Source organism: Hippichthys cyanospilos, chromosome 5, assembly GCF_059441005.1.
Source record: "Hippichthys cyanospilos isolate Australia breed blue-spotted pipefish chromosome 5, RoL_Hcya_1.0, whole genome shotgun sequence".
NCBI lineage: Eukaryota > Metazoa > Chordata > Actinopteri > Syngnathiformes > Syngnathidae > Hippichthys > Hippichthys cyanospilos.
In genome coordinates, this window is record NC_142373.1 from 13,035,958 (window position 1) to 13,050,047 (window position 14,090).

The 14,090-nt window shown below is 38.8% G+C and overlaps 1 protein-coding gene across 1 annotated transcript in view; it reads left to right on the top strand.

Annotated features, from left to right (window-relative positions):
- The window catches only part of LOC148423597 (low-density lipoprotein receptor-related protein 1B-like), a 247,169-nt gene that overhangs the window by 191,796 nt on the left and 41,283 nt on the right, over nt 1–14,090 (top strand). The window contains exons 55-63 of the mRNA XM_088415013.1: nt 709–849; nt 1,060–1,247; nt 3,737–3,920; nt 3,997–4,082; nt 7,161–7,283; nt 12,005–12,186; nt 12,320–12,519; nt 13,665–13,853; nt 13,939–14,087. Of these exons, the coding sequence (XP_088271139.1) occupies nt 709–849; nt 1,060–1,247; nt 3,737–3,920; nt 3,997–4,082; nt 7,161–7,283; nt 12,005–12,186; nt 12,320–12,519; nt 13,665–13,853; nt 13,939–14,087 (1,442 nt within the window). The remainder of the gene's footprint in view (nt 1–708; nt 850–1,059; nt 1,248–3,736; nt 3,921–3,996; nt 4,083–7,160; nt 7,284–12,004; nt 12,187–12,319; nt 12,520–13,664; nt 13,854–13,938; nt 14,088–14,090) is intronic.

Consider the following 14,090-nt stretch of genomic DNA (forward strand, 5'->3'; position numbering starts at 1 on the left):
CACTCCTGTCAGCTCATACAAACAATTCACCAACAGTTAAAACAGAAAAAAGTGTTTTTTTTTAATCGCAAACTCCCTAAAAACCCTTTAAGAAATACTCATGAAGTAAAAATTCGGTTATAGTAGAAAACTGATACAACTTCTCTTAATTCAAGTAAAAATAAGAAAGTAAAGACTTTGAAATGTATTTATTCTAAAGGAAAACACCAAAATGGACTTAACCAAGTAAAAATAAGAAAGTAAAGACTTTGAAATGTACTTATTCTAAAGAAAAGACAGTGAAACTAATTATTCCATTCTTCCATCATCCTCTACCATATTTTTCACAAATACATATTACTTTTATTAATAAATACATCTATAAATGTCTAGAATCTGTAAATATATATATATATATATATATATATATATATATATATATATATATATATATATATATATATATATATATATATATATATATATATATATATATATATAGCGATATCTAAATACAGTACCTCTTTTGAGACATTGGAAGAACGGCAACAAAAAGAACGAACCAACAGAAAATCACACGATAGCTGCGAAAACCTCGTTACCTCCCACCACAGTTGAAGGATTAGCCTATTGCCTTGCGCAGCTTTCTATAGCTGAATTGAGTTGCCTTTTAAACCGACTTGTCACTGATGCAGCTTGCGGAAAATGCCCATGTCCATCTTCCCGCAGTCTATCGCTCATGTGGATCCGGAGAGTTTCGCTGCGGGGACGGTCGCTGTCTCCTCAGCGCGCAGTGGGAGTGCGACGGCTACGCGGACTGCCCCGACCGCTCGGATGAACTGCCCCTCAACCTCAAATGTCTGGCCGCAGGTAAGACTGCTGTTTGACTCTCAGCTGGAAGCTTTTTAACAGAGTTACCCCGCACCCGCAAAAATTGATGGGACGTGCCATAGGAACAAAAGCCATGAGGACCCACAGAGTGTCCACGACTGGACGTAAAATACTGTCAAGGTCCCGGGTCAGGACAAAAATCTTTCGGAGAAATTTTTTGCAGATCCAAGCGTGTCTGACTCTTTTCAGGAAGTTTGTGCAACGGCTCCTTTTTCATGTGCTCCAACGGACGCTGTATTTCCGAGGGCAATCTCTGTGATGGGAGAAACGACTGCGGGGACCAGTCGGATGAGAGAAACTGCAAGGTGAACGAGTGCTTGAATCGGCGGGTTAGCCGGTGCACTCAAGACTGCCAGGACCTTCCTGTTGGCTACAAGGTAAGAGCCCCTTCAGAAAGCTCGTCTTGTCCAAGGTCATGAGGAGCTGAAGCTGACCTTGGCCTCACCCGATACGAGGTCATTAGATAGCATAAAAGAGCTCTTCTGTTTGAGATATGCTTTAATGCTTGTTATACAGGATGATTTGTCTTTTTTTTTTTTTTTTGTTTGCAAATATCCTGTTCAACAATGTGTAGACATGCGGGTAATAATACAAAGCAGCCCACTGTTGCAATGTTTTTGGTGCTTAATCGGCTGCAAATTGCAGTCCGGCATTTATGATAACTAATTAAAACACATGCATGATGAATGAATAAACATATGAGAGATCACTGTATGATGTTTTAATTAATTTATTAGGAGGTCGGAATAGAAATCTGGAACACAGTTCGATTGGTTGTCCAGCCTTTTGCTGACGAATGAGGAGAAGCCTCAAAAAATAAGACAAGTTAGAAAGTGACAGATCTCGAAGTGACGACAGAAGCCTGGTAAAAATAAAACGACAAACTGACGATTTACAATTTATTAGGCTGAAAAAAGATTGTTGGACTGACAATGAAGGTTACAATTTTTGGGGCACCAGTAAAAATGTCTAAAAAAAAAGGCCAGCTCTGGCGGTAACTCCTCTGTATGTGACACATCGTGTGCCAATTGGATCTGGCTTGCGTATCCATTGTATCAACCTCCTGAGATCATGAATTACGTATGACCCCCTGGGGTCTATAATCCAAATAAGGATGACTCAGCTCTACCTGACTGGATGCTAAGTAAGTTCTTCTATCTTCCAGCGGTAGCGTGAAATCATTGCTCCATTGTTGCGTTTGTGCACAATGCCTCGCCATTTACTTTATCGTGGAAATATTGTTTAGACTGAGAAAAGTAATCCGGTTTTGTTCATTGGCTCCAATGATAAATGGCTGCAATAGCGCATGCTATTGATGCACTTAGCATTTGTTTTGTTGCGGAGTAAAAGGCTTCACGCGCTTCTACTTGCGTTCTGCTTTTTGAAACGGTCGAGCAGCGCGTACCGACTTCACGTTGAACATCTAACTCAAGGCGCTTCACTCGGATGGTGCACATAAAGCACATCGCGGGCATAGATGTGTCACGGCTGATAATAAATCCGTCTTGACTCAGCTCATCAGTGAGCAGATATAACCGGGAGGGGCCTGCATATATTGACGTTATGAATAACCTTGAATCTTCCAAGGATGCTGTAATGATATGCCAACAACTGCCTGCTCCTAGTGTGTAATGTCAGGTACGAATCCGGGTCAAGGCCACATCCACCGCAGCTTTGGCCATCAGTGCTGTCACACTGTGAATGTTTATGCCTTGATCCCCGGATTTGCCTCCTGCGCCGTTTGCGGATGCCCAAGATGTGGCTTGCTGCGTCTAAAAGAAGCTGAAAGCGCAATAAACTTACGCTTCCCCGCGGTGACTCGGTCATAACTGGACAGGGAGCACATCAATGTAGACCTTTATCTCAAACATTTGTGGTCTCAGCAGTGGACCGCAGACCGGCCAACCAAAAGGCTTTAATGCGTAGCCCTTCGCTCTCATGTTAAATGGGGATTGGGAAACTGGCGTCATGCGAAATTGCTTGCGACCATTTATTTTATTCGCCGCACAGTAAAAATCAATCTTGGATGCCCATGACTTCGAATGAGAGAATAAAATAACCTAATTACAGCCGATGATGGCTATATAAGGCAAAAATCAATACTGCAGGGCTATTGGCCACGGAAAATGGCGAGTACAAAATAAATAAATACATAAAAAAATCCCTGAAATAAAAATTTGCACATGTCAAACTGATAATATTGCTTATATTTGCAATTACTTGTATTACTTTATGTGCTTACATATAATAATTATTTACTTATAATATTTCAATAATGAAGTAATTGCTATTGGCAGTCAAGTCCCAAAGTAATGCAATGTTTAATTCCAATTACTTCAGGTCCTTAAGTATGAAAATAATCAATTACGTCAGTACCAAGAGTAATCACGGTTGGATTACTTTAGGTAAAACAGTCATAATCTAAAGTGAATAATTACTTGAGTACTTTATTACCTAAAGTAATTAATTACGTTAGTTCTTGATTCACTTAGTATGAGTCCTTTTTAGATCTCTGTGATTGGCCGGTAGCCAGTCCAGGGTGTCCTCCGCCTTACCCCCATAGCCAGCTGGGATAGGCACCAGGAAGCGTGTGACACAAGTGGGGATAAGCGGCAATAGAAAATGGATGTATTGATGGATGGACTCTGGGATTGAAGGTACAAACCAGGTGTACTCAACACGTCGACCACGGTCCACCGGTCTCCTGCTGAGGGAGCGTTGGTCAACACCACGTTGTTTTTATCCGGAGGACGGGAACTTCAAAATAATCGTACCCCTTCTTGCCATATATGACTCGTTATGGTACATTTTGTTTTGAAGCAATGCAATCGCACTTCTTATTCTCCAATTGCGCTTGTGCCATCAGTGTAAATGCTGGCCGGGTTTCCACTTGAAGAACGACGGGAGGACGTGCGTGGATGTTGATGAATGCTCCACCATCCTGCCCTGCAGTCAGCGCTGCATCAACACCTACGGCTCCTACAAATGCTTGTGCGCGGAAGGCTACGAAGCTCTCCAACGCAACCCCAATGTTTGCAAGGCTTCGTCAGGTTAGCGTTGTTTGGGTTTCTCATCGGAATTCAAGTGTCAACAGAGCTGCTATTTGTTTGTTTTCCCTCATCGCAGCTGAAGAGCCTTTTCTTATCATGGCCGACCACCACGAGATTCGGAAGCTGAGTGTGGATGGATCAAATTATACCATCTTGAAACAGGTGCGGAATAGCATTATTGGCCTTGTAACATTTTTATAAGGACTGTGAGTCATACCTATTTATGCTTTGTTATTTGTGTCGCTTTGTGTGTGAATAATTTATCAATCATCTATTTATTTATTTATTTTACTAACTTTGAAGGCTACGGAATAAGCAGACTCTATTTTATTTTATTTTTAAACTAACCTAGTAGTTCGTCAATGATGGTATGGGTTGTTGATATTCTAACAGGGTTTCTGCTGATATCAGCAAATCTAATTTAATGTTGTGTAATGTCATAACAGAATTAATTTTCCCTTTCAAATTAAGTACAAATTAATTGGAACTTGAAGAGATTTAGTGTAGTTTTATAATAGGTCCTTTGTAAACATTTGTTTGCCTTTATTTTTTTAAGTTTTGTTTTTCAGCTGAATTTTTTTTGGTCATTAATGATGCAATTTTCCAACAAGAGAGACAGAAATATCTTTTTAACTCATCCAAATCCAAAGACATATTTTATATTATACTGTATTTTATAATTATTTATTTATTTATTTATTTATTTTGAGAGTCCAGCTATTCAATCCCAGGTACTTATTTACGATCTTTTTTCGAGTGTTTGTCTAAAGGAGGGTATAAAAAACGGCTGGTACTAAATGAACTCAGAACTAGATTAATTACTATTGGTAATTGAGTACTCAAGTAATCAATTACTTCAGGTAATTAAGTGCCAAAGTGATTGTAGGTTTTTAAATTCGAAGCAAAATTATTTCTTGATGTTATTTACTACTAAAGTACTTCAAGTATTTGATTACTTAAGTACTAGCATACACAAATAACTGATTACTGTAGTACTTAAGTACCTAATGTATCAAATACATACGTACTTAGTTCATTTAGTACAAGCCAGTTTTAGACTCCAAAGACATTTGGAAAAAAATATATGATACTGTAAATACCTGGGATGGAATGTTTGTCTGGACTCTTAAAAAAAAATGTAAAAATATGGCTTTTGGATAGAACGAGTTAAGAATTAATGTTTGACTTGTGTTCATTTATCCACTGACAGCCCAGGAAAACCCGATGGTCTCATTCACTGCCATCGACGTCTTTTGCCGTCAATGGCAGCCAAAGAGTCTAACTAATGTCGTTTGAAAAGATACAAACGAGTTTGTGGAACAGTAAATCAACGACGACTTGTCTTTACTGCTAAGGCGTGTAAAAAAATGTGGCTGTATTTTGCCGTGCTCGACTCGATGACAAGCTTGTCAATGAGTTTGCAGCTGGAAGCTTTCTATACTTTCCGCAGGGACACTAAAAATGTAGATCTAAGCTTGCTGATAAAAGGCGCATGCTGATTTCATCTCAACAGATGATATTTGGAGTAGTGTGATGCTCCCGAGGGGCACTTTGGCGCCTGTCTGAGAAGGTGTTGATGATCTGATGAAGATGTCTCATTTCACCTGCCGGATTATCTGACACCTTTTCAAGGCAGCCTCGCAGTGAGATGGGTGGGGGGCATGTGTTTGTGGGAGTGACAATGAGGTCTTGTCTGCAGGAGACAAGGCGTGAGACTCACGACGATGCATTGTTTGGACGTGTAATTTAAGCGCCTAAATGAGATGATTTGTGATTATTTATTTAATTCAACATCTGAAACAAGTCCCAGATCTTTTTAATATTAACTACCTCTGATATGATTTTGTCAATAATTATAATCAATTCATTACATATTAAAGCCTTATTATTGTATCTAGTATCATCTACTTTTTAATTTTTAAATTCATGCTTTTTAAATTATGGCTTCTTTTGCTTGAGTCATTGTGGGTCAATCACATCCTGAAACGGCCATTGGCTGTCATTGCGATGAGCATAACCTGATAGGCTCATTTTATTGGTGGGAGGGCAGAAAGAAGATGTGAAAGTGGAAGTGCGTGTAAGAGTTTTCGGTTCGATTCATGTTAAATTTAACTATAAAACACGCTTCGGCGGCATCTTTGATCAATCATCCCTTACAGGTACATATTGAAATGCAAATATGGTTTGTTGTAATACGCAAAATATACTTTTTTTTATTTAAGCGCTCTTTGTGAGAAGGTACTTTCAGATCAAGTTTAGCATACCACATCAATGCAAAGCATCCACAGCTAACAATAGCAACAAAGATGCTAATGTAGCAAGCCATAGCAAAGCTTCTTGGAAAATAAACCTGAGATCCCTGCGATGGACTGGATGGAGCATGTTTTATTTTAATGTTATTCTCTGATTATTTGGTGATTGAAAAAAGAAGCAGCACTCTTCCTCCTGATGGTGGAAAGTAAAGGTTGCAGCCAACAATTGGCAAAGCAGAAGGTTAAAGGTCACAACTGCATCTGCTCAAGTCCGTTAAAGGAAATAAATAACTGAAAGCAATCCGTTGATCCGCCACAAAAACACAATGTATCTATATTTAAAATACAAAAATGATTGAAGGATATTTCTCGGAAATCTTTTGGTGCGATTAAATACAGATTGATTCGATCACTTAATTACAGATCTTAATTAATCTTTCAATGTTTTATTCTTTTGACAACATTACATACAGTGTATATCATTTAAAATGAGCCTATTATGAAGCGGAAGTCATATTTCATGCAATTAAAACTGTGTTTCCCGCCTCCTGTACTTTTGGGCCAATGCTGCATACAGCTTCGGTCACCATGACAACTGGTAAGAGCAGCTACTTGTTGTCATGCAGCCCTAAGTCTGAAGAGGAAAACGAGCCCCCTCCTTGATAAAAAGTCAGTGTGTTTTTACACTTAGATACAAAACTTCATCATCAGGCTGTCAGGGTTGCTAATCATTCTAATCGTCTCCATGCTAATATGCACATAAAAAGATGCGTGTGCATGTTGTTTTTTAGGGTGGGAACCTTTATGTAAAAAGAGAGGGTTCGGAGCGAATTGACCTTGTGCGGTCCTTCTCCGTTCTCCTCATGCATGTGAAAGAAAAAAGACCTACTCCTACTTTGTGGATAGTTTCTCACAAATCTCCAACAGCTGAAATTGACATCCAATAATTTAAGAAAGCATGACATGAGTCTTTCAATTGGATTCCCAGGGCCTTAACAACATCATACACATCGACTTTGACTACAAGAAGGAATTCATCTATTGGGTGGACTCATCTAGACCCAGTGGAAGGAAGATCAACAGGATGCGACTCAATGGGAGCGATCTGAAGGTAACATTGCATCAAAAATAAAGCAAATCTTCATTCTCAAGACTCTTGGGTAACAGGTGAATAGCGAAAATCTACATGTAATTTACACTTGCTGAAATTCATTAGTTATAAACAATTTTACTCAGGATATTTTTTTTAATTAATAAGCCGATTAATTGTTAATTGTGTTTCTTTTTTCCTGACAAAAATCAGCAGCCTAAAATAAATACGTACTGTATCAGTTGGGCTCTACTAATTTTTCTTTTGGGTCGTGTCTCTTGATAACGTTCATTTCTGTAAAAAGAAAAGCAGCGGATCACCATCACAGATTGTTCTTTCCCTCTCATTAGAATTGGGATTGTACCGTATGTAGAGTGTATTACAAAACACTCAGCTCTTTTGGTTCTTATGTTTGAACCTTGATTGCGAAAGGGGACAAAACGTCTCGAATGGAAATTCTCTAATAAGTTAATTAAAAGAACCACTGATACTACAAAGTGTGACATGAGTATGACAACCAGATAGGTTTTGTCGCAGTGCAAATTTATCTGAATGGCGAAGAGATTAATTACATTGATAAGTTTTCTTTGCAAGCATTGTGACATATTCATCAGCAGTCTTGTTCCTTAAACCTGTCCAGTTCAAAGAAACAAAGCAATGAAAATTCCAAGTGTGTCAACATACGAAAAGTGAAAAATAAATACTTTGCAAAAAACAACAGAGATGAATGTCCTTGACAAAAAAAAAAAAAAAACTAAATGAGTAAATAAATGCCTACTATATAAAACAAGTTTTCAAAGATGTTCATTCAAATCCACGTGACTGGTCAATTTACCAAATGTGTCAGTATTTCATTTACAGGTACATCTGAAGTTTTAAATATGATTAAGTATTGTTTTAAAGCACAATATATGCCATAAAGTTTAAAAAAAAAATTGATGATTGAAAAATAGCACAAGTGCAATTACAGGTTACATCCTATAAATCTTTTTAAATCCAAACACTGTACTGTGAATTATGTACTGAGTGAAATACTGAAGCTTATGGTAAATATTTTGTGAGCACAAGCTTCAATTTTCACCTGCAACTAAATATGAAAATGTAGCTATATTTAAGTATTGTTTAAAAGGTACGATATACTTTGCATTTTGTTTTACCACTTTGCAAAAGGTCAAAGACAACACATGAAGGAAAAAAATAGCAGTTTTTACATTTTATAGAAATTTGCGAGATTTGATTGAATGAGAAACCGGTACCAACAGTCACAGGTGGTGACGATTACAACGCACTAAGATGACAGGCAAAATCTACTGCTCCGTTAGTCTTGGGCCATTGTTTTTAAAATGTCTTCCATCATCCGGCAGTTCATCGGCAAAAAGTTGGTCCAATTGGACTGCCCACTTCTGCCTCTAAATGCGAGTTGCTTCCATAAAGATGATTGTTCTTGACAACACAGCCCAATTATTATTATTATTACTATTATTATTATTATTATTATTATTATTTTAACAATGTCTACGATCCAAAACGGGTGTTCAAAATAAGTGACCGCAAGCTCCAGAATTTCATGTACAGGAATTGTAAATATGGTTGAATATTATTGTAAGACACATTTTTATATTGTGTTTTTAACCCAAATTTCAAAATGTTAGAAACACCACATATGGTGAAGACGATGGGCTGTATATATTTATTTACTGGTTGCTGCTGTTTTTATTTGACTGAGTTAAAAAACACACACACACACACACAAACACCCATCAAAATCATTTAATTACGATGTTTGGCCAAAACAAATAGTGTTTGCTGTCAACACTGAACACCTTTTTAATGTTTCCAACTGTTGGCCCCGACTGTTCCCTCAAGCACATCTGACAAAAAAAAAAAAAATCCTTCTACAACACAGGATAATTGCCTGAGATGTTCAACAATCGAGTAGTTGCTAACTTTGAAACTGTTCAAATCCGGCCCAATTATCAGTCCCTGTTTACTCTTCTTTAGAAGTGTGCGATTTTCCAAGTTTCTTCAAGGATGCTCATACTTATTTGTGTTCTCCGTAATGAACAAACACTTTCATGTTTTGAAGAAAATTCTAAAATCCTGGATAATTCACTTCAGTCATTATCGTGGAGTTTGGAGCAGAAAGTTGATTTAATGAATCCCCTGCCTGGTGCCGCCTGAGGTGTTTTTTTTTTGAAGATACCGCACAATGAAGGACATGTTATTGTTTTGATTCGGTGGCTGGAATCGGCTCCGTGGGTGACAGCCTAATCGTTTGCCAAGATGATAGATTTTCACGGTAATGACGAGAGCGTAAGACTCAAAGCGCATCGTGTTGTTTAATGGCAGATCGAGCGCCGTGTTCACGGCGTCTGCTAGATGTGCCAGCTGGACAGATTTATTGGGATATTGACGGCACGCCCACATACTTACTCTTTTTTTTTTTTTTTTTTGCATTTGTTGTATATCTTCTATCACTTTCGAGCTCATCCTCTCACATAGCTGTTGCCAAACTCTTCGTCTTGTTCCCCGGCGTATCTGCTGGAAGCATACAATTTACGTTTACACAGATGGGACAGCACTGATGGGGGGTAGCCGCTTTACGTTATAATAAAAGACTGGCACAAGATAACAATTTGGTTGAATTGTTTGATAATTGCAATGGGGGAATTGCGTATTAGCTGGTGCACGCCATATACGTTTCCAGCAAAGTGGATAGGTGTCGAGTTGAATATAAGGCTGCATTTAGACAAAGATGATGTGCACAGAAGATGCAAAATTGGTGTCTAGTGTCTCCTTTTTATTTCGCGTTTGGATGGGTGTTTTTCTGAGAAAATACACGAGCATGCGGGGACGCAAGCAATGGGAAAATGAAGCCGCATGAAGCACTTTTGATATTTTCTGTACCTCTTTATTTTGCTATTGTGCAGTATTTCCTCCAATCATTTGATTTTTTTCATCAAAGCCGCTTCACAGCAAAGGAAAAGAATTAAAAGAATACAGTATGGGGATGAAATTCTTCCCAGATGGTGACATTCTCTTCAACATCACATGACCATTTAATTATCACACCACCAGGATTGCGCCCCTTGGTTAAAATACTGTGAGAATGATGTGGAATAAGATGAGCCGAAAACTGTCAAAATACTGCACGGGGCTTAAACTGGGCATTTACTATCTTTGCTCACGGGCACTTGGACATGGCACAATGGCAGGGGATTCAAACCATACCCTCTGGGTTGGTAGAAGAAAGGTCCACTATTATAAGACTTGTCTGTAAATTTGATGCCTCCTGGAGATTCTTTCATCACTTTTTTGATGCACACACTCACATGCACGCTCACATGCACACGCAAGCAATATATATCAGGATATATCATAATCAGGAGTTGATGTTTTCTATTCTTCCTATCATCAGTCACTGTTTTATCTGTTTTGCCATAGCAAAAATGATTTGAACACTGCATCTGTACTATAGTTTCTAATTTAAGATATGGGCTGTACATAATTATTCATGGTTCAAATAACATATGGTAGAGCTGTGTGAGTGAGTGGCCGTGCGATCCCCAAAAGATGCTTATTGCCTATATGTGTATTTTATAAGCACATTTAGCAGCCTATAGTGGTTCCAATCTGGCATTTATCAGCAAAATCCCGTTGCTGGCTTTGTATCGCACTCCGCCCGCCTACCAGTGCTTCCAATGGCATGCACAGAATACCAAAAGGAAATAAACAAATGGGAGGATAAAAGCACAGGAAAAGAAAAATGTTGCTAACAACAGAAGGTCACAGAGGCATCAGAAGCACTGAAGACAGATAGAGACGAAATTGCTGCCCTGGAAGTATTGATCATTCGCCACGATATCAACAGCGCGCCCCTAAAACAAGTTTTGAATCAAAATGCTTCATTATGCTTGCAGTACACAGCCACCAAACAAATTGCTTTTGCTGGGGGCGTATTTTGTTTCCCTCTTATTTCATTTTGTCTCATAATACATTCGAAAGACACTTTGTACTCTGATCAGACAAATATTGTAAGTTAAGTGTACATTGTTTGTGTAATTGTTTAGTATTCCTTCAAGCTTGTTCGGGTAAGATACAGTCAGACTGCAAGGCTGGAAATAAGCACGAAACTGAAAATTGTTTTTCATGACAGTTTGTGTTCAAGAGTGCCAGGTTTCATTACTTAATCTGATCCGTACGGAAGAATTGTCCTGAATCTGGCCCAACGTTGTTTAGTAGAAAAATGTGTGCGTTCTCGTGAATTCTGCATGTTCAGTTGAGATTGCATTTTCGATGAGCAGAAGGGTAAAGAGGAGTAGACATGTCAACGCCACAGCCCCGAAGCATAACACGCCATTCAATTAAACACAACATTAACATCAAAACACCAATTAATGCAGTACATAAACCTCAATGCAATAATCTTATATGCTTTTATTTTGAAGGTTTTCCATTGGTTGCACTGAGATGTGTTTGTAGTTTTAAATATAATCCTAGGTCTTGTTATCATGAAATTGTATTATATGGGGGGTGGCACTCCTCCGGAGGTGGCCACGTCTTTTATACAGTAGCTATGGACAGCAGGAGAAGAAGTGTGTAATGCTGCATTTACCGTAATGCTCCTAAGCTTCTGACAGGTGCAAGCGAAAACTCCACATACTCCTTTTAAGACGATGATTCATAAAAAAATATGATTATTTTGAGGCCTGGACTGAATTTTCCTGTTGCTGGATTCTCAGGTTGTCCACAAAACCGCCGTTCCCAGCGCCTTGGCAGTGGACTGGATTGGAAAGAATCTTTATTGGTGCGACGCTGAAAAGAAAACGCTGGAGGTGTCCAAAGCCAACGGCCTCTATCCGACTGTGCTGGTCAGCTCAGGCCTTATGAAGCCCACTGATCTGGTGCTGGACCCACAGACAGGGTTTGTGCATTGAATGATGCTCATCGTCTCTGTTTTAGCTCCTTATATCAGTCTCTTTTTTTACTCTCCTATGGTTTCAACGCAAAATGTCCTCGTTCCAAATCGGATGGTTCTCTGGTTCTCTACTGACTAGGTATGTATTCTGGGTGGACTGTTGCGAACCTCCCCACATCGGACGCATCGGCATGGACGGCCAAGGGCAAAGGGTAATCATCGACAAGGAGATCTATAGCCCCACCGCTCTGGCTATTGATTATACCAACAAGAGGCTCTATTGGGCCGATGACAACCATATCCTTTTCGCCAATATGGAAGGCACACAGAGACACAAAGGTAATATAGACTTACAGGAAGCATGTTTTTTCATCCCCAAATTCATTCAACAAGGCCAGTTAATGTGTTTCGGAAACACATTGAGCGATTTAGAAATGAAGCATCCTTTGGTGGATGCGATTAATTAAGTTTGACAGCTGTCAGTAAAATCCCAAATTGTAGGCACTAACTTGCATGTTCAATCTCTCTCACCAAGAGAGATTGAACATGCAAAGTTAGAGATCAGTTTGCAGGAGTTTGCATCTTTTTATGTGTGTGCAAACTTTTAGTTTATCAGGCATAAAGTATTGGTTTTATCAACGTTTTTTAAAATAAAGACTTGCGGATATGTGGAACTGCCAATGTGGAGTAAACAGCGTCGACTAGCAAAGTTGTTTGAATGTAATTACAAACGGGATTGGAAGCAGTTGTACAGTCATCAGAAGGCGTTTAAATACTTTTGAATGAGTTTACACATACATTATACTGTACTTGTTGGCTAATCGCTAAAAACATAGCATCTTTTTTCAAAACAACACAGTGTATTGAATTGTAGCATTTGCCTTACATTTTATATTGGAATTTATTTATTTTTCTTTATATTTTGTCTACGTTATACGAATATGTTGGAAAAACAACTACCATGTTTTTATTTTTAAAACTTAAAATCCTTTAATTTTCTCAGCAAGCAAGTGTGCCTAATGTTACCAAAAAAAAAAAACGGCAAATAAGCACTGCTTATCACTCATTGAACATACGAGAAATGTTCAAATAAATTTGGAAATATGTTCTAACATATTTGCAAACTACCCTGAGTGAATTGAATAACAAAAGAACACACTGAAAAAAATTGCACTCATAAGACAATTAGTTTTATTTCCATAATATTTATTGTATTTACTGTTCATATTTTTTTAAATCCTTTAATTTCTGAAAAAATCAATAGTATGCCTAAAAATTATGGTAACTACAGATAGTTTGTCACTTGTTTAAATATAGTTATGTTCAATTGAATTTAATACATTTTAATACATACATTTAATACAATGAATTGTTTTCCAGTCAAAATAATGTTCCCGCAGTTGAACATTTTGGTGTAAAGACAACATTTACCTCCGAGGACAGCAATCAGCGATGTTTACCGGAGTCCATCTGTCCCTCCCCAGTGTCCTATGATCACATCCAAGGTGTAATGGCCCTGACCTTGTTCGAGGACTTCATCTACTGGACGGACGGCAAATCCAAATCTCTCCGGCGAGTTCACAAGACGACCGGCACTCAAGGGCTGGAGCTCCTCAACTCTTGGCAGGCCATCAAATCCATCAAGGTCTACCACTCCCTGCGCCAGCCTGAAGGTAGGAACTCCATCTGGCGCTGGCGTTCTTAGTCTCCTTGAGAAGTTCCGGAGATAGATATTCCGCCACGTGTGTTTGTTCGCAGTGGCTAAGCACCAGTGTCAGATCGCAAACGGAGGCTGCAGCCACCTGTGTCTTCTATCCCCCGGCGGGGGCCACAAATGTGCCTGCCCCAGTAATTTCTACCTGGCTGCTGACAATAAGACCTGTCTGTCCAACTGTACCTCCAGTCAGGTC